Here is a 19,666-nt window from a genome sequence, read left to right on the forward strand (position 1 = left end):
ACCACCACCCCTTTCCAAACTCCTTCTCCCCCAGGTGTTCCCTTGTTATCTTCCCTTTCCTGGTGGTGGTCCCACACTCTAGCTTCTGGAAGGAGTTATCCTTGACAGGGAAGCTGCACCTTTGTGCCACCCAATACCTCTCATTTTGTGATGCTACTCCTCTGTGGTCATGACTTTATGTGATCAGTCTGGAAATCCCTTGATCTCACTGAAAATGCCCAGCACACTCACGTGCATAGGTCAGTTTAGAGAGATTCCAGTGGGACATGAGCTCCTCTGAGAAGGGAGTGTGCACCTCATTCCTGGGGGCCCCAGCACCTACACAGGCCCTGCCCCCAGCAGCACCAGGCCCTTCCCTCCTGGAGACACAGGCAGAGGAGGTGATTTCTGACTAAGCCACTAAATAAGTCTCAAATTCATTTGTGGCCCAGCATCACAGCTAAAGTCAACTATAGCTTTAGGGTAAATTATGTATGTCCTAAGCAGATTAAATGTAGTTGTAATACAAATCTATTATATTTTTAGGTGATAGGTAATATTTCAATATAAGAATGAGGTAAGGAAGAATGGTGTTTCCAGATCTCAATATATAAAAAATATTCTCTATTTGCAAACACAAAGTGCCTACTACCTGCAGTAACAACTTGGTGTATACAGTTATCAACTCAGTAGTACTCATTACAACTCTAAGATAGAGGCACTAAGCTTGCTTCTACCTTAGAATGGAGGAAACTGAACCACAGAAAGGTTCAGTAACAAGGTCTCATGGGCTGTGACAGTGGAAATAACCCATGGGGTCTGTCTTCCAGATCTGAACTTCTCACTAGTTTGTTCCACTTAACCCTTGTTCACACTTCCACGTGTCCCTGCCTGATCACAGCCAATACCCCTCCAGCCAGAGCACCAAGATGTTGGATTTTGGTTGCTCATCATCCTCACACACGACTGTTTCCACCCTAGCTGAGCAGTAGAATCACTTTTTTTTAAAAAAATGATGATGTGTAAGTTTCACACCGAGATGTGCTTATTTAATCAGCCTGTCAAGCTATGATTTGGGGATTTTGCTAGTTTGGAAAGAGCACAAATCGGCCAAGTTATCTCTTGAGAACACTTCCCTTGAGGTTTAGGTTCAGTATGGAAGTTGGTTGAAGGTCAACACATTTCCAAGCCCTAGGCGCAAAGCAGGAGAGACCTGCTTTGAGAGAACTTTCATTTTGCTTGGGGAAAAGAACGTTAAGTTAATAAGAGGCTTGTGTGGTGTCTGATAGGTTAGGGGATATATTGCTGGGGTCTTCTTTTCAGGGCTGCTGTGTGCGTGTGTGTTGGCGGGGAGGGCACAATAGTGGCTCCGTTGGTGAAGCAAGTAGGTGTGTAACTCAGGACTCACCTGAATAAGATGTGGGATGGCGTCGTACGATGAGCTCCTGCCCCCAGCTAGCTCAACTCAGGGGCTTCACGGAAAAATCCCAGGAGTGTTCTTGGCCTCGAACAGCAGAGCTGCCCGTCTCTCTGACCCCGTGGAGCTGCCCAGGGGCAGAGACAGGCTGGGGACTACCCCGTGGTTTACACTAGACATCCATGCTACTGTCCACCTGGTAGGCCAGGGTCATGGCACATTGAGAAACCAGCCAGTGGGGTGAAGGCCCCTGTTGTGTCACCACCAGTGCATAGATGAGACAGCTGATGTTGGTGGGAAGCTGGAATGAGTGGAGGTGAGCTGTGTGGAAGGGGCTGTGGAGAAAGGGAAGACAGAGAATCGGGCCGAGTCTCCCCAACACGCCATGGAGTGCAGACCCAGATCTGTGTGTTTGCAGCTGCTTAGAGAAAACTACAACGTCACCAACAGACGACACTTTTCAGCAACCGACTTTATTGTTTAAATATTTACAATCTATTGGAAAAAGTTTAATTTCTTACAAAATTCTGCATTCGGTATTCCCAGATCACTTTACTGTTTGCACTTCTATGTCAGGTTTTTCCCCATAGTTCTCTCAGAGTTCTGAAGTATTTGCTGACTTGTATGTTAAGGCCTCTTTTAAAGGGTTTTTCACCCCCTCAACTTAGCTTTCCTGACCGTGAAGTCTAGAGGACGTGTTCGCCACACTGATTGGAGGACTGCCGTCTCCTCAGTGTGAGGACCGTGACGTTGATGATGAACTGAGAGATCACTGCAGTGTCGTCCTTCTTTCATGACACTGAGCATGTTTTGTACAGTCTGAATCCACACAGGTGCCACAAGCGTGGCTCTATGAATAAAGGATTTCTCATGATTTTACACTGAATCACTTCTCCTGGATGAATGACTTGGAATTCCTTAGGAGCCTTCATCTTCTTACTTCCTGTTGTAGTGGTTATTCATTCCTTCACCGAGTTTTCTCGTGCACATCAAGACTGTGCTTGGCTGAATGTTTGCTCACAGTGATTAGACCTAGGGGCTCTCCCAAATGGAGTTTGCTCATGTTGTTTAACCATGAATTATAAATGAAAGCATTTTCGCATTGATGGCAGACCTGGATCCTCCCTGATGCAAGTCCTCTAGTGTGTTTAAAGTTTAGAGCTGTTGTTATTATTGACAGTATGCGTTCTCTCATGTCATCTATGGTCAGACCACTGACTGAAGGTTTTGCCACATAAATATCACACATATGGACTCTCTTCCCTATAAGTTTGCATTATGTCAAGTTGAATAAGGATAACCGAAGGATCTTCCCCGTTGATTACGGCGTTTTCTTCGATGTGAGTCCTCTGGTGTGTTTAAATGTTAAAGCTATGGTTGAAGTCTTGTCCACGTTTGTTACATTTATAATACCATGTCATCTGAGGTCAGAATACTTACTGAAGGCATTCATAATTTTCTCTCCATTGTGGGTTCCCTCATGTCGTCTAAGGGCAGAACACTGGCTGAAGGATTTTCCACAAAGATGACACTCATACGGTTTCTCTCCAGTGTGAGTTCTCTCATGTCGTCTAAGAGCAGAACACTTACTGAACGCTTTCCCACAGAGCTGACATTCATACGGCTGCTCTCCAGTGTGCGTCCTCTCGTGCTGTCTAAGGTTAGAGGACTGACTAAAGGCTTTCCCACAGAGATGACATTCATATGGTTTCTCTCCAGTGTGAGTTAGATTGTGTTTTCTAAGGTCAGAGCTCTGGATAAAGGCATTCCCACAGATATGGCATTCATATGGTTTCTCTCCAGTGTGAGTCATCTCATGTCTTCTAAGGCTAGAGCAATTACTGAAGGCTTTCCCGCATAGATGGCACTCACACGATTTACCTCTAGTGTGGATCTGCTTATGTTGATTAAGGTATGATTGGTCACTAAGGGATTTTTTACACTGTTTGTTGATATAGGGTGTCTTTTCCATGTGAGTTAACAAATGTTGACTCAGTGTGGAGCTATGAGTGAAATCTTCTCCCAAATCATTACATTCGAAGGGATCCTCTGGAGCGTGAGATACCTGCTTTTGGGAAGGAGATAAAAGGCTATTAACGGTTTGTCCACATACATACATTCTTTTCTCTACACGTGAATCTAAAACAAAGCCTTCAGTGAGAGTCTCCATTTAAAATCCTTCCGATATGACCTGCATACGCCTGATGTGTTACTCCCTACATACACAAAGGCTTTCTCTTTATAGCCTCCCAGCTGCAGAGGTTATAGGTTAATTTTGTAGACTGCAATATGTTTCAAAGACTAGGCATATGAGCAGTGTTTATGCAGTTGACCCTTTTTTTTAAGATCTGAGGTTATGGTTTTGAGCTCAGGTTAATTTCTGCACTAAATTCAAACCACCCATAACGTTTTGCTCAGACATAGCTTAATCCCAACTTAATGTAAATCAGGCTATTGTGCTCAATTACTAACATTGCATTGCCAGGTCTTTAATTTGGATGACCAGGGTTAACACTCAGGAAACTTACCAGTGGGATGATTGTAGATGTGTCTTTCCTGCTGATATGCTGTGTGGCTAACATTTCTTTAAGGGCACTTTCCCTGCCTAAAATAATTGAAAAAAATAATTACAATGCCATTAGGGGAATGAAAATGTTGAAAAGCTCCAAGACCTTTATGAGTATGTTTCAAAAATTGGTACTTCAATAGGGAATACTCTAGGAAACAGAAACACATTATAGGGCATTGACAATTAGTAAAGATTTTCAGGACTGAAATATGAAAATATTAAAATGGAGATGAGATGTTGGGTAGAGAGAGGGAAAACCTTCAAAGGGGAGGATGAGAACAAGAGTTATTATGTGAAAGTTTAACTTTCCCTAAAGCCAAAAAACGATAATGGCAGGAGTACACATGAATGTGACTGAAATATGTAAGGAATAATAACATCTAAAGAATTTTGCCCCAATGTCGTTCACCTATGTTTTAGAAAGCCTCACTCACTTAACAAAATCTTCAGTTGATGTTTCTAAGTACATACTCACTCACTGACTAGGCATCTCCTCATACTGAAGCACAGGCTGCTGCTGCATACCTGGACTGTGGCTTTGGAAAAATCCTCTTCCTTCAATCCACAGCTCTTCACCTTGGTCCAGCTGGAAAATCACATCTGATTTGCAATGCTGATACCCTGTTCATGGAAAAAAGGTGGATTTTGAGTTCTGTGCTAATAAAAGGGCATTATCATCAATTTCAGGACACGCTACTGAGGAAGAACAAGGAGACCACTGAAGTTCAGCCCAGGCAACACCACCATGAGCAGAGGAAACACTGAAGTATAGATCATGTGACCAAAATAGTGAAGACCTCTGGATGCGGATGTCCATGGCCAAGTTCGAAGACAGAACACAGAATCCTCAGTCTTTTAAAAAATGGAGAAATTAAATGTCTCCACAGTCGGTTGAATATTATTTTCAAACAGACGCCAGTAAACATAAGTTCCACAAGAATAATCAAGGTTTTGCTATTTTCTCTAGTCTGCTGTCAAGCCTCAGCATAGTGACTAGAGCAGAATATTTAGAAAATATTTACTCAATTTATTTATGCATTCAGAAACATTCATTGAGTTCCTGGGTCTGTTCTGAATGTTAGAGATTGAGTAGCAAGGAAGACATTAAATTGTGGTCAAGACTACACTTTAGTTGGGTGACAAACTAGATGTAAGTAATATATTAAACAACTTTCTCTCATGTAGTTATAAGGTCTATGAAAGAATCAGGACAGGGAGTGGAGTGAGTATGCAGAAGCTGTTCTAGATACTTATTGACTGAATCAATGAATACCTACCTACCTACCTACCTACCTACCAACCTACTTACCTACCTACCTGCATACACACATAAATGTTCACAGACTCACCCACGGAGACCAGATGACTGATGTTCTCTAGCATCACATCTCTGAACAGCTTTCTCTGGGATGTGTCCAGCAGGGCCCACTCTTCCTGGGTGAAGCTGATCGCTACATCTTCAAACGTCACTGATTCCTAAACATGGATATTGTGGTTCAGACAGAGCAGCCCCTACTAATGTCCAGAGCAGGAGGGTTGACGTGTCAGCACTGAGGAAAGGGGCGGAGAAGCTGGGTGTACAGAACGATCAAGCTGAGTTTGGGGTTCCCATCAGTTCATTCTCAGTGCTGAGCTGGCATCTGCTTTTCAATATACCACAGAGATATACACGGTCTGAATTAATAAAACTTTATTATAAAGGAATATCACATGAAGGGTGGTGTAATAAAAAAAAACATGGAAATTTTCCCAAAAAACTGGTAATTGTGAGTTCAGACGTGATTAAAAGCTGCATTTGAAAATTCATAAAACTCTTCCTGATTAATTTCAAATAACTTATTGACACATCCAAGGCAAACGATAACTATGATTTGCCACTTTTAAACCATAACTGTAGTTGTATCATTCCCCTAAATGAACTTCAGACTCATCTATTAAATGGTTTAATAACCTGTTATGAGTATTGAAAGATCCAATGAACTAATGAAGTTCTCCCTACCTAAGCAGACATGTATTAAATACAAGCCTTAGTCTATTACTTATTAAAATGTCCAAGAACCTTGAAACCATCTCCAGCATTATTCAGAAATGAACAAGTTTCATACAGGACTTGGTATCAACAGGCGTGGTCTCACTGAACTCTACAGAACTTGGGTGTTCATAAGAAGGTACAAGGTCAGATGGTCCAGCAGCACAAGCTGGGGGGACTCTGGGGTGGCTGTCCTGAAGGACAGACCCAGCCTGACCCATCCCTCTGGTGGGAGGACCCCCACTCTCAATTTTTTCTGGGACCTCAAACACCAGTCCTCACTGTCACCTTTCTTTAGCTTGTCTCTCTGCTAAAGGATAACAGAAGCCTCTTGACTGGTTTTGGTCTATCTAGTTCTTCAAAACTTTCCACAGGGTCTTAAATTTTACTCTATTCCTCCTCAATATGGAGCCACAATTAAGGAAATAATACTCCCTATACATTAATTCCAGTTACCAAAAATGAAAAAAAGGGTTAAGTTTCTTTTTAAGAAGTTCCTAAAAGAGCAAATATATTCTATCAAAACTTTAAAATTGGAAAAAAATAAATGAATGATTCCTCATGCCTCCTTTGGCCTCAGCTTCTCTCGTGCTCCCTTCACAGCTCACAGCCCGCACCCAGGACCTGTGAAGACAGGACTGACTGAACCCACCTGATAAGACCTCGGCCTCCCTATTGGACTGTAATGTTCTCCTCCTCCCTCCTCTCTATTCACCACAACCTTAGACCACTGACAGCCACTAACGTGATTAACGAGTGCATTATTCCCCAATGAGACCATGGACAGATTAGAGAAAGAAAACTTCTCTCACCTCTTCTGTAAATACACAAGCTTAGCGGAGGCTGGAATAAAAGAGTGTGATGTTAGGAAGGATACTAGTTATTAAGGAGTTCCTGACCCGTGACAACCATCCCAGAGTCCTGGGGAAATTTCACTGGAGCTCAGATCCCTGGATGTTTCTTGACTGCGCTTAGAACATGCATGCAAGTAAGAGAAACTTGCCCATCTGCTGTCCGCAGCAGCGTGTGCAACTCCAGCAGAAAGAGGCACTGCCTACTCACCAATGGCTGCATTGTCAGTAACTCAGCTGCGAGCAGTCTTTCTCTGGGTTTTCACTCACAGACAGTCCAAGCACTAAGCAGGCAGAGCTGAGGATCGAGAAGAAGCCGTGAGACTCCAGTCCTGTGCACACCTCCACGAAGCCCCAAACCTTCACCTGGGTGTGACGCCCAGTCTAACCAACAAACATGCAGTGCACACTCTACTGGAAACACACAGAGGTCTCTGCTCCTCTCCCAGGGTCAAAAGTAAGAGGACTTTAACTGTGATTGTTAATTTAAAAAGTCGAAATACAAATAACTTACAGACAAGAACATGGAAAGTATTGAGCTTCATATGTTAATTAGCCTGTGGTACCCAGAGTTATTCAGTTCTCTCCCTGACTCCAAACCAGTGACCCCTGACCCACGCTGCAGGTAGATGTTGGTTCCCACCTGCAGGGAAACACTGGGAATTCTCAGATTTCATTATTCTGACTTACACACTGGCAGGGGTTCCCCCGCATTCATGGCAGTGCTCCCTTAACTCTGTGGATCTGACCCCCACCGACCTGGAAGTCAATCAACTAAAAGTCTCTTTTATGAGGGAGGTAACTTAAGGACTTATTCCACTTGGAGGAACCGTGGCACCCACCCTTCCGGTCTAGTCCTTAACATCCGCTGCTCCAGAAGGTAGCAGGGGTACACGAACGAGTCATAGTGTTATGGTCGTGCACTGTCTGAGCCCTCTGTGTCAAGGATGGCTGGGGTAAGTCCATCTGATTATCTTAGTAAAGGGGTAGCTGAAATCCTTGAAATCCTGTTCTGCACTAATCTTCATTAGCTGCAATATCCCTGCATTTCACTATACACAAACACACGTATGTGTACATGCATATATATATATATATATATATATATATATAAAAAATATATATATATATGCACACAAATGTGTGCAAGAGACACACAGAGAAAGCAATTATAAAGTGTAAATTCTCCCCTAAAATACCAATAACTAAATATATTTCATGGGAAAATGATGATAACGCATCATAAGCAAAAGTAGGATTAACTCACCCATTTGTACCTGAGGTCCAGAAAAAGAAAAAAAAAAAAGTTTGCATCAAACATGACTTAGTGCTTTTGGATATTTACGTATATTCACTCATTTAGGCCTTAAAATAAACCTGGCGATTTTAGTTTGTTTACCAATATAACAAATGACATACACAGAAGAGGTCCAAACATTTAATCATATAACAAAGTCACAGCTGGAAATGACGCGTCTATAATTTTAAGTTTGTTCTGTCTCCTGTGCTCGTATTCCTTATGCAATACACATCACATCCAGGTTTTACCTGGAATATCACCTCTGACATGAATCAGGGGCCCCAACCTGTACCTACAACCCCTCTGCCTTCTGATACCCCAGACTCAGGTCCTCTGCCACATGGGGACCCCCAATGTACTTTTTTCACTTCTCATCAAGCTACATCTCTCTACATTTTTCCTGCTCAGTTTAATCCACACTTACTCATTTCAACAGGCACTTACCAAGACCAGAACGTTTCCTATGTCCCTTGGACTATTAACCTGATTTCCCCATCAAAATCCCAATAGCAGGTGACTCCTTGTACCTGCCTTTTCCATGACTGCATCTGACACACACAACGATGAAGTTGACCCCTGTCTAAACACAGAATCACTACTCCTAGTTGTTTTCAAGTATTTCTGGCAACTCTACTGTGTTTTGCAAAGTAAAACAGAAATACTTCAAATATTTGCTCCATAAATATTTCAGATTGTCACCATGCCTTCTGAATCTACACTCTTCACATTTCAGAAGATGAGGTGATTTCCTACTACACACATTGTATTGGTTTGCTAAGGCGGCTGTAACAAAGTATCGCAGACTGGGCGGCTTAAACAAATTGGTTTTCTCACAGTTCTGGAGGCTCTAAGTCCGAAATCAAAGTGAAGCCAGGGCTGGTCTCTTCCGAGGCCACCCGTCTTAGCTTCTGGATGGCTGTCTTCTCCCTGTGTCTTCCCACTGGACATGTCTGTGCCGTCATCTCCACTTCTTGCAAAGACACCAGCCAAAGTGGATTAGGGCCCACCCTAAGAACCTCATTTTAACTTAATCACCGCTTTTAAGGCCTCATCTCCAAATAACCATCACACTCTGAGGTCTGAGGATGGCTTCCATATTTGACTTTTGGGGGCACACAATTCAGTTCATAACAGACGGATTACATGGTGTGACAAAGTAACTCGGTTCACCATCATGATAGCTACAGATATTCCTACAGATATCTCATCAATCATGTAAATCGAAAGACACACCCTGATTAATTTGGATTCCAAGTCAATGTAGATCTAATCAAGGCATACCTTTTTTAATCAAATATTTTCTAATTAGGTAAATCACATATATGGAATTAAGGAAAACAGATGATATCCTTTCATTCTTTTTCTAAAAATGCTTTATTTTTTTAGAGTTGTTTTAGTTCAAAGCAAACTGAGCAGAAAGTACAGACAACGAAGTCTATGGATAACTCTTACGGAAGATCTAAGAAGCCCTCTACCCAAACATGTCATCAGTATTGATCACATACTGGGTAACAGGAGTATTCTTATAATCTTGCCATTTATTCATTTGCCATTATTATTATTCCTTTTTCTTTTTCTCTGGCCGCGGCATGTGCGGCTTGTGGGATCTCAGTTCCCCGACCAGGGACCGAACTTGGGCCCTCGGCAGTGAGAGTGCAGAGTCCTAACCACTGGACCGCCGGGGAATTCCCTCATTTGCCATTATTATTGTCACTTTTCCTTTCATGAAACCAACCTGGAAAGGATTCATGTAACTTAACAAAAACTACGTAGCATATAATTGGTTGAACTATGCTTCACGCTCACATGTATCTGGCTCAAAAGTTGGTTCCCTGACCACAGTTTAATGTGAGTTGTGTCCTCTCATGGTTTAAAATGCCTCTGAAAACTTGGAACCCCAGAGGGATAACCATTCGGCAGGGAGGGGACAGATAGGAAGGACGCAGGGTGTGCAGGTGAGGACGGTGAGGAGTAGGCCTGAGTTACACTGGGGCATCGCTTCCACCACCTGGCGGGTGAGTGTGGCCTGGAATTGAAAGTGACCACACAGCAGAGCGGCACCTCCTGCAGAAGAGCCCTGGCATCCTCCCTCCCCTGGCCTGAGGCGTGGACTTCCAGGAGCTGCAGGACTTGGAATCTGGCATTCTGAGGCAAACAGAGAGGATGTTAGAAGCAGAGAGGAAGGCTTCAGTGCTGGGAGGAATATTTTAGCTCCAGTTATAGCAGGGAATCCACCCTTTCTAGTTGAGACAATACTTTGGTTGTTGAGCCCACTCTCGTACTGAGCTTCTGAAGATGCTGGGCTACCGCCTGCAGGAATCCACCTGACGAGAAGGAGGTCACCAGTTTTAGGCTGTGGAGTCAATCAACTTCAGAGACAGCCAACATGAGCCCCTAGTCAGGCACTAGGGGAACATCCACCAACTCCAGGAAACACAGAGCCTGCAGCCTGGGCAGGTTCATCATCTGCCTGCCTTGGAAGGTAAGAAGAGGGTCCAGGACAAGGTTGTGTTAGAAAAGCAGTGGAGACAAGTCACTTTCCTTGAAGATCTGTGACTCTGAAATTTCACAGTTGTATAGTTCCACACTTGTGAGGATTGGGGAAGTCTGGTGATTGGGAATTTCCTGAAGTATAGAACATGCAACCAGAGTTCAGTGTGGTGAGGGCACCTCTTCCCAGCTTCCTTAATTAAAGCTGGAATGACTTCAGAAGGTTTTATGTTTCAGATCACGTACAGCCCCACACTCAGTGACTGGAACCCTGTTCTCACATGTCTCTGGAAGAGATGCCTGACAACCGGGGCCTCTCCCTGCAACACCCAAGCATTCCGATGATCAAAGGACAAAAATCAGCTGCCTTCAACCTGAATCACGGAGTGGAATGACAGATATTCAGGGCCCCTGGACAATATCAAAGCTCACTGAGCCGCCATATATACCTGCTCCAAGGAGCCCAGCATGGGTTTCGTGTAAGAACTGCCATGCCCGGTTTACAGCAGAGACCCTCAAGCATTTTCCCAAATAGAGGCCATACGTACCTTGTAAGGTGTCAGGTACACATCTCCATAGTGCAGAATGTTCAACTAGCATCTTCCAAAGCTTACAAACTCTGCAGAGAGAGAAAACTGACATTGATCTCGGAAACTGACGCGAGTCCGTGGTTTCCCCTCCGAGCCCCTGCTGTCCTCCTCCGTGACCACAAGGCCAGAAAGTGGAGTTGTGCCCTAAGCTCTTCTCCCAGTGTTTCCGTTTTAGTGCACTTGGACTGGGTTCTATGTTCTACACCCCTCAAACACCTGCCTCTACCCCAAGCTTTGAGGTACCTGATCTTAGAATAGTGAGGACGCCCCTCCCCCAGACATTGGTCCATACCTGGAAATTTGAATCTTCTCTGTAACACACAGGAAGGAGAATGACTTCAGCATCACAGAGACAAGTAGTGCCAGGGTGGTTCTCGAGCTTTGCTCTCTGCCCGTTGTATGCATGCACTCTGATGAGGAAGTGGAATCTTCTAGGGTGAGTTGAGGGGACTGAGGAACTGGAGGGTTATTTAAATGTCTGTGGGTGGGTGGGTGGCGTGATAGCTGGATTCTGGGCACTGTTTCTTCTTATTTTCCTCTGTGAGTCACCCAGCAGGGAGGAGAGTACTTTCAATCAGATCTGAAAGAAAAACCCCAGATTAATGCAAGGATCTGATAATTAGGGAAAGGTAGTCAATATCTAGGACAGTTCACAATCTCCAGAAGATACTCCATAAATATGGTTTACCTACTGAGTTATCAAGAGCATATGGGAGAATCCAAGGACAAGGAAGGAAAATCTAGGAAGACTAATAAGGCATTGTCCATGGGATTGTGTTAGGTTTTGACTTCAGGGCAGATTTAAATTGAAACATAAAATAGTTTTTTTTACCTTGAGGATTTTTCTTCTAAGGACATCCAGGGACATCCAGGGAACCACTATGCACATGAAACAGAACAGCCCTGTGAGTGGGAAGGAATGTACCTAGGTATCACTGTGCTTTGCCCACACTTCAAAACAGAAGGCATCAAAGAAGGTCATGAGTGGATGAGAACTGTAAATAAAAGCAGCCCCTCAGGAGCTGATCTTTCTTAGATTGTGGAAAACCTCAACCAGGTCCCACAAACTTTCCAAATGTCCTGTGTTAAAGTCACTTCTTTGAGCCAGGAGGAGCTCCTGCTATTCTCTCCAAACTATTACCATGAACTGATGTGGCTTAAGGAGAACTCAACTCAATGAAAATAACTTGGAAAAAATAACCAAAGCAGTAACTATTAAAAGACTAAAGCATAAGAAAGGTTGGGGTAAAATAAAATTGAATATTAATATTCAAGGAACCCTATGCCTTGGAGCAAAACATTATTTAAAAATTATCCAGGGGCTTCCCTGGTGGTGCAGTGGTTAAGAATCCACCTGCCAGGGCTTCCCTGGTGGCACGGTGGCTGGGAGTCCGCCTGCCGATGCAGGGGACATGGGTTCGTGCCCCGGTCTGGGAAGATCCCACATGCCGCGGAGCGGCTGGGCCCGTGAGCCATGGTCGCTGAGGCTGCGCGTCCGGAGCCTGTGCTCCACAACAGGAGGGGCCACAACAGTGAGAGGCCCGCACACTGCAAAAAAAAAAAAAAGGATCCACCTGCCAATGCAGGGGACATGGGTTTGAGCCCTGGTCCGGGGAGATCCCACATGCCGCGGGGCAACTAAGCCCGTGCACCACAATTACTGAGCCTGCACTCTAGAGCCCACGAGCCACAACTACTGAGCCTGCGAGCCACAACTGCTGAAGCCCGCATGCCTAGAGCCCGTGCTCCGCAACAAGAGAAGCCACTGCGATGAGAAGCCCGCACACCACAACTACTGAGCCTGCGCTCTAGAGCCCACAAGCCACAACTACTGAGCCCGCGAGCCACAACTACTGAAGCCCATGTGCCTAGAGCCTGTGCTCCACAACAAGAGAAGCCACTGCAATGAGAAGCCCGTGCACCGCATCGAAGAGAAGCCCCTGCTCGCCGCAACTAGAGAAAGCCCGCAGGCAGCAACAAAGACCCAACGCAGCCAAAAATAAATAAATTAATTAATTAAAAAAAACTATCCAATAATTTTAGTAATGGACTACAAACTATTAAAAACCTTAACAGAACTTCAAAGTGTAATTACCAAAATGAAAGTAAGAGATTATAAGACAACAGAAGAAAGAAAAATGACTTGACAGAGCTCCAAAACTTCCAAAGTAAAATAAATTAAGATTTATTAATAATTTAAGAGAAAAGACCACAGTGGGAGATAAGAGAAAGGAAAATGACAATGCTAAAAAGTCATTAATTTACATGGATGACAGGCTTTAATATCAGCAAAGGAAAAAAGAATTAAGTAAGTAAGGATTAAGTAAAAACTACTGAAAGGATTAGAGAGAAACGGAAAGATGTGAAAGACATGTCAACCTATAAAATCCATGTTAATGGTAAAGATAACAAAGGAAATGATATGACAAAAATATGTTATGATTTAATTCAATAAAGAAGTATTAAAACACACAAAAAAAGGAATACATAGAACAATATAGTACATTAGAGACAGAATGCAGAATGATGGTGGGCAGGAGACAGGGAAGGAGGGAACAGGAAGCTATTTATTGTTTAATGGATTTAGTTTCAGTTTTGCAAAATGAAAAGAGTTCTAGATATGGATGGTGGTGATCGTTTGGACAACAGTATGAATAAACGTAATACCTCCTAACACCACTGAACTGTACACGTAAAATGGTTAAGATGGTAAATACTATGTGTATTTTATCACAATAAAAAAAAAACTGAAAAAAAAATGAGGCTGGAATGCTCTCTGAGCGTTCTGCCAGAGACAGAATTTATTCCTTAAATTTCTCTATTGTTCCAATACAGGAACGAACCTCAAATTAATCAACTATTTGCTCACTGCTTGATTTTAAGTTGGTTTCTCCTGCCCCTTACATTGATGTCAACATGAATGAATACTTGGCATTCTTAATTAATAATGAGTTTATTACTTTGAGGGAGATTGGCAGAAGATGCATTCTAGTTGTGGGCTTATGTGTATTTTAAAAGTGAACAGATATTGCCTGGTTGTTAACCCCCAAATGTAGCACACTTTTGTTCTGTCTGCAACGTATGAGAATCCAGTTTTCTTTCATCATATGAAGTAGGATTTTTCACTTTGTTAATGTTACCAGTCAGAGAAGATTAAGCATGGCACGTTTACATTATTGTATGATTGTTTCAATACTTTGCCCTCCTACTGTCAATATACAGAGCTATTCCCCTGTGTCCATATCTATATGTCTGTGCACCTTCGTATGTTTACAGAGGTACATCCATTTCTTTGAGCACTTCTGGGCGATGAGTGTTCGTATGCTATGCCTGTTTTGGAGGAGTTTTTACAGCAAGTTAATATGAATTTCCTGCTTTCTGTAGTTACACTAAATTTCATGGCATTTTTAAGAAAAAGGCTCTGGCTCAACTTTATCTTCTTGTCCACAGAGTGCCACACGTCACTGCATCTTCCCTTAAACCATCCTTCTATCATGGAGGATCTCACGGAGTTCTTCATAAAGTCCACTCCAGGTAGAATGGCATCTAGCTCTGGCTCTGAATTGATTTTTTTGAGTGTCCACAGTTTATAAGTACTCATATGATTAAAAATCTTTCCCATCCTCTGATTTGTTCATAATTATTGCCCCCTTTTTCATCTGGTGTTTTATTCCCAGGCTTCCTGCCAGCCACAGGAAGGGAGATGACACCTTCCAGCAGTCCCAGGCAGAGATACTGGAACAGAGGTGGACAGATACTGAGGGACCCAGGAAGAGCAGATGGCAGCCAAGCAGCCAGAACTCAGGGCTGAGAGCGCTGGGGCTCAATGTTCCTTGTAGGGGAGCAGGGATCCCTGCCTTCCAGGGAGACCCCCACACCTGCCAGACGTCCAGGGGATGGGATGCGGTGGCAGGGAGGCCCTGGACCTGGGCTCCTCTCTTCCTGGAAAGTCTCGCCTGCAGACGATCTCCTAGGAGCCCTTGCTTTCACCTATGCCCCACTTCCGGTGTTTCTTTTTCTCTTTTGCTACTTGTCCTTCACCTTCAGAGAATGCGTTTCAAGGAGCAGACCTAGGACTCTGATTCGAACCGCCCCAATCCTACTGGGTATCTGATCACTCATTCACTGACGTCTGTAGTCTATTCTCCCATCTCCTTCAGTTTCTTCTTCTTATTGCTCTTGTCATAAAGACCATTATCATTATTGATGTTAATCACCGTGATTGTACTTATGACAACAATTATGATCTATCACTCTTGTTAAAAAACACTGAATCAGCTTTCTCTACCCACGCGGGGTATCGAGTTTACTGAAGCAGACTACAGAGGCTTCCACAAAATACAAACACACGGATGCTTTCAAGTCATTCCCGGCGCCCTTTCCAGAAACGAGTGCCCACACATTTCCCAAGTTTGTTTCAGGAGGCCTGGAGTGGCCATTTTGACAGGAGAGACAAGACGAGACGAGGACTTTCTGGCCTGCCTGAGCCTCTAGAAAACATTCTAAGTCATCTTGGGGACCAGCAACCATGTGAGCCTGCCTGCAAGGCCTGGGGAGGGAGTCCACGGCTGGCCAGGCTCAATGAAAAATTTCCTAAGACCCCTCAGAGGCCCTGGAATAGGTACACGAGAATAAGCGTGGAAAGCTAAAGAGGAGGTCCTTGCTGCCTGGAGGCTGTGCAGTATTTTCTAAGTGTGCCCAGAACCAGGCAACTGCTCATGCTGCTCTACAGTCCTGCAGGAGGGCAGGGAGGGACCACCCAGTTGCCCACCAACAGTCCCAGGCTCAGAAGCAAGATCCCAAAGTAATGATACATACCTCTAGGCTGTAGGGTGGAGCAGTGGCAGAAAGTACAGCAAGACGGGGCTGAGGAAGTGCTCTAGTGCTATTGTTCAGAGTAGATGGAGCTTCGGAGGGCTGGTGGGCAGGGCATGGTCCCTGAGTCTGGCCTTCTTCCCAGGAGGCCAGATTCCCTGGAAGACACATACACACATACTTTAATGAACGTCTGTGTATATGTGTGTACATCCAAAATGTAGAGACTTTTTATCCCCATTTATTCCAACGTAGAGACTTCAGTACATCCAGTGCACGCATCAAATTTGACTTTGTAATTAGCCACAGAGAAAATTTTAGCTAAATGTAAAAGAGAATATATCAAATAGGCCACATATGCTTACCACAGTAAAATGAAAATGAAAATAAACAACAATCAGGTAGTACAAACAAAACTAACAATCTGAAAGACAATGACAGTTTAAACAACAGGGTTACAATACAATCGAATGACCACTGCCAATTCGAGTGAGTCATCATCACCATGAAGAATGAACATATCAACTCCATAGAATAGGGCCGCAGTTGTTACCTGGAAAAAGGGTTTAACTTTAAATACACTTAATAGAAGCAGAGAGGGCTTGTTCAACTTTATAAACCAAGAGAAAGTAAAAGGAAACAAGAGTGAGTTGACATTTCAAATTGTTACAAATTAAGAAGATAAAGTTAAAAGAAACAAAAGCTTAAATAAAAGATTAAAGGGCTTCCCTGGTGGCGCAGTGGTTGAGAGTCCGCCTGCCGATGCAGGGGACACGGGTTCGTGCCCCGGTCCGGGAAGATCCCACACGCCGCGGAGCGGCTGGGCCCGTGAACCATGGCCGCTGAGCCTGCGCGTCCGGAGCCTGTGCTCCGCGACGGGAGAGGCCACAGCAGTGAGAGGCCCGCGTACGGCAAAAAATATAAATAAATAAATAAATAAATAAATAAATAAATAAATAAATAAATAAATAAATAAAACATTAAAGATGAAAACGGAGAAACAGATTATTTGACAGAAATCAATGAAAGTTTTGACGGTCAAATCAAGGAATTAATAAAGACACGTGGAAAGCTTCTTTCTCAACCAAGATCAGCCTTGAGATCCTCCCTCGGTGCGGAGGGTGTGCCTCTCACACCCGCTCCCTACGCCTCAGCCACACACAGGAAGGGACTCACTAAGTGGCAAAGACCGTCCCCTGCTGCCAGTGAAACCACAGGGACTCAGAAGCGTTCAACAGGAGACGGCAGATGGGTCTTTCTGCCCATTTCTTCAGAACACCCTCCCATCCTACGGAAGCCCACATACTCCGGGGCAGCAGTGAGTGTGAGAGCCCCCGCGGTCTCCTCCGTGCCTGCTGAGCACAGGGTCACCTCCGGGGAGGACGGGAAGACGTTTCCCTTCCTCTTGGTCCCAAGCCTCTCAGTCTCCCTCCCATTCCCGGCTCCCTGACCTTCGGCAGCATTCTTGCTCTTTCTTCCGGCTCCCTTCAGCATCAAGTGCCCTCTTCTCCCTCCCTGGAGAGAGGCTTTTGATCTTCGCTTAGTTTGTGAGTCCGGGCCCTCCCTTGTCGAGTGGCCTCATGGCTCCCTGCTGGGTTGGAGCAGGCAAGGGGGTCAGCAGAAACGGCCAGCGGAGAGGAACCAGCACTGTCCTCACAGGAATGACACGGCCTGGATGGGACAGTGCAGGGTTTGCCCTTCTCACCCCTGCCTGCCCCTAAAAATCACATTTCCTATTCCTGAGCAAGAGCCACTTCCTTTCACGATTTTAATCACAATAATCTCAAGTATGTAACTCCTATTTTCCAGAACTTCATATTAAAACCATCAAAAAATGACACTGGGCTTCCCTGGTGGCGCAGTGGTTAAGAATCCACCTGCCAATGCAGGGGACACGGGTTGCAGCCCTGGTCCAGGAAGATCCCACATGCCACGGAGCAACTAAGCTCGTGCGCCACAACTACTGAGCCTGTGTGCCACAACTACTGAAGCCCACACACTCTAGGGCCCATGTGCCGCAACTACTGAGCCCATGTGCCACAACTACTGAAGCCTGTGTGCCTAGAGCCCGTGCTCTGCAACGAGAAACCACCGCAATGAGAAGCCTGCGCACGGCAACGAAGAGCAGCCCCTGCTCGCCGCAACTAGAGAAAGCCCACGTGCAGCAATGAAGACCCAACACAGCCAAAAATAAAATATAAAAAGAAATTTATCATCTTAAGAAGACCTAACTGGTAGCACTGGAAAACACGAAAGGAGGTCAGCAATGGAAACAGCTCAGCAATTTATTCACCATGAACAGAGGGGCTCTCTTCCAACTACTTCTGGGGACAATCCAGCTCACCCTTGATCACTTTCAGAGACACGACAAAGGGAATATATACTTGGCTGGAAGCTTCAGCTCACAGCCCACTAAGTTAAAAGCTCATATAAGGGGATAAAGATATTGAATATCAGACTAAGTGGTTAATCTAGGTTTTGACTGTTGACATAGAAAATTACCGATATCCTTAGTAAGAACACACTGAAAGAGTGTAAAATTACTTGCTAAGCACTGAAGAATATTTTCAACATGTGATGAAGATTGGAAAACCACTGAGACCTCATCATCGGAATCTGACACAATACCTGTAAACGGGACTGTAAGCTGGAAATTAAAAAACAAAACGAATGAATCCGGGATCTACCTTTCTCTTGCCCCCGCTGCTGCTGGTGCTCGTAACTCCCTCCTCCTCTCCGCCCTCTTCCATCTCTCTGCTGATCCTCTTTTCGTCTATTTTCATTTATTCCCCTGCGGCCCAGGTCATCCTCCTTCACTGTTAGCGGGTCTTTTCAAGCCCGTGGGACCCACTCCCCCAACCTCGATTCACCCCTGCTTTTGCGATCTCACTCTGTCTCCCTGGTTCTCCCTTGATCTCGCGCCTTCCTCGTCATCCCCCTGCCGCACCTCTGCAGTCGCAGGAATTGAATGCAGCAGCCCCTGCACGGCAAGAGCACGCTTTCCAGGGCGGCCTCGGGAATGTAAACACACCCTGCAGGCACGGCCGGTGGGATGGGATTCGAGACCGCGGGGCGTCACGGGGCGGGGACGGGTGAACGCCCCCAGCACTGGGCTCAGGAGCCTCTCTGAAGAGGTGACTGTGACGGGAACGCCTGGAGAGCAGCAGGGCTGGGCCCCAGAATGAAGCCAGGATGGGGACGCAGACTCAGGAGAGGACGGGGGGCTGCAGAACGCAGGGCCGGGAGGAGGCGGGACGGCCCGACGCCGCCCTCGAAGGCCGGAGAATACACACCGAGAGGGACCTGACAAGGCGCGGGGTGGGGAGCGGAGACGGTGAAAAGAACCGGGGCAGAAAGGTCGGGCGAGGACCAGCCGCGCAGCGATTTTACCGGAACAGATTCAGGTCCGGCCCCGGCAGCAGAGCTCCCCCCGGCTAGGCGGGGGCTCCCCGCGGGCGGGGACGGTAGCGGTCGAGGGGCCCGGGACTCCGGGTGTGGAGGACGCGGTGCTGAGGGAATCCACGAGCGAGTTTGAACGAGAAATACTGAAACACACGCCAGGTAACAGGCCTTCGAGCCAGAAGGGCTGCTTCCGGGTCGGCCGGAATTGAGAGATCGGGGGGCGG

The 19,666-nt window shown here is 45.3% G+C and overlaps 1 protein-coding gene across 6 annotated transcripts; it reads right to left on the reverse strand.

Moving 5' to 3' along the window:
* Positions 1–1,867: 1,867 nt before the first annotated feature.
* On the reverse strand, positions 1,868–19,633 carry LOC132481264 (zinc finger protein 705A-like). Of its 6 annotated transcripts, none has more exons than XM_060086005.1 (9): positions 19,431–19,633; positions 16,044–16,198; positions 11,518–11,805; positions 11,184–11,254; positions 7,057–7,143; positions 5,315–5,441; positions 4,491–4,586; positions 3,925–4,001; positions 1,868–3,461 (listed from the first exon to the last, which is right to left on the reverse strand). In XM_060086005.1, the coding sequence occupies exons 5-9, from the start codon at positions 7,066–7,068 to the stop codon at positions 2,814–2,816; spliced, it is 960 nt and encodes a 319-aa protein (XP_059941988.1). In that variant the 5' UTR covers positions 7,069–7,143; positions 11,184–11,254; positions 11,518–11,805; positions 16,044–16,198; positions 19,431–19,633; the 3' UTR covers positions 1,868–2,813. The 6 variants fall into 6 exon arrangements, with proteins under 6 accessions (XP_059941988.1, XP_059941983.1, XP_059941984.1 ...); XM_060086000.1 differs by having other exon boundaries at positions 1,868–3,464; XM_060086001.1 differs by having other exon boundaries at positions 1,868–3,464; positions 19,334–19,633.
* Positions 19,634–19,666: the final 33 nt, after the last annotated feature.

The sequence above is a fragment of the Mesoplodon densirostris genome, chromosome 20, assembly GCF_025265405.1.
Source record: "Mesoplodon densirostris isolate mMesDen1 chromosome 20, mMesDen1 primary haplotype, whole genome shotgun sequence".
Taxonomy (NCBI): domain Eukaryota; kingdom Metazoa; phylum Chordata; class Mammalia; order Artiodactyla; family Ziphiidae; genus Mesoplodon; species Mesoplodon densirostris.

What these genes read in the sequence shown, in the direction of transcription:
- LOC132481264 (XM_060086000.1), bottom strand. An exon ending in CAGTCATCTGGTCTCCGTGG is followed by an intron (nt 4,587 to 5,314) that starts GTGAGTCTGTGA and finishes TTCCATGAACAG; the next exon opens with GGTATCAGCATTGCAAATCA. An exon ending in TTTCCAAAGCCACAGTCCAG is followed by an intron (nt 4,002 to 4,490) that starts GTATGCAGCAGC and finishes CAATTATTTTAG; the next exon opens with GCAGGGAAAGTGCCCTTAAA.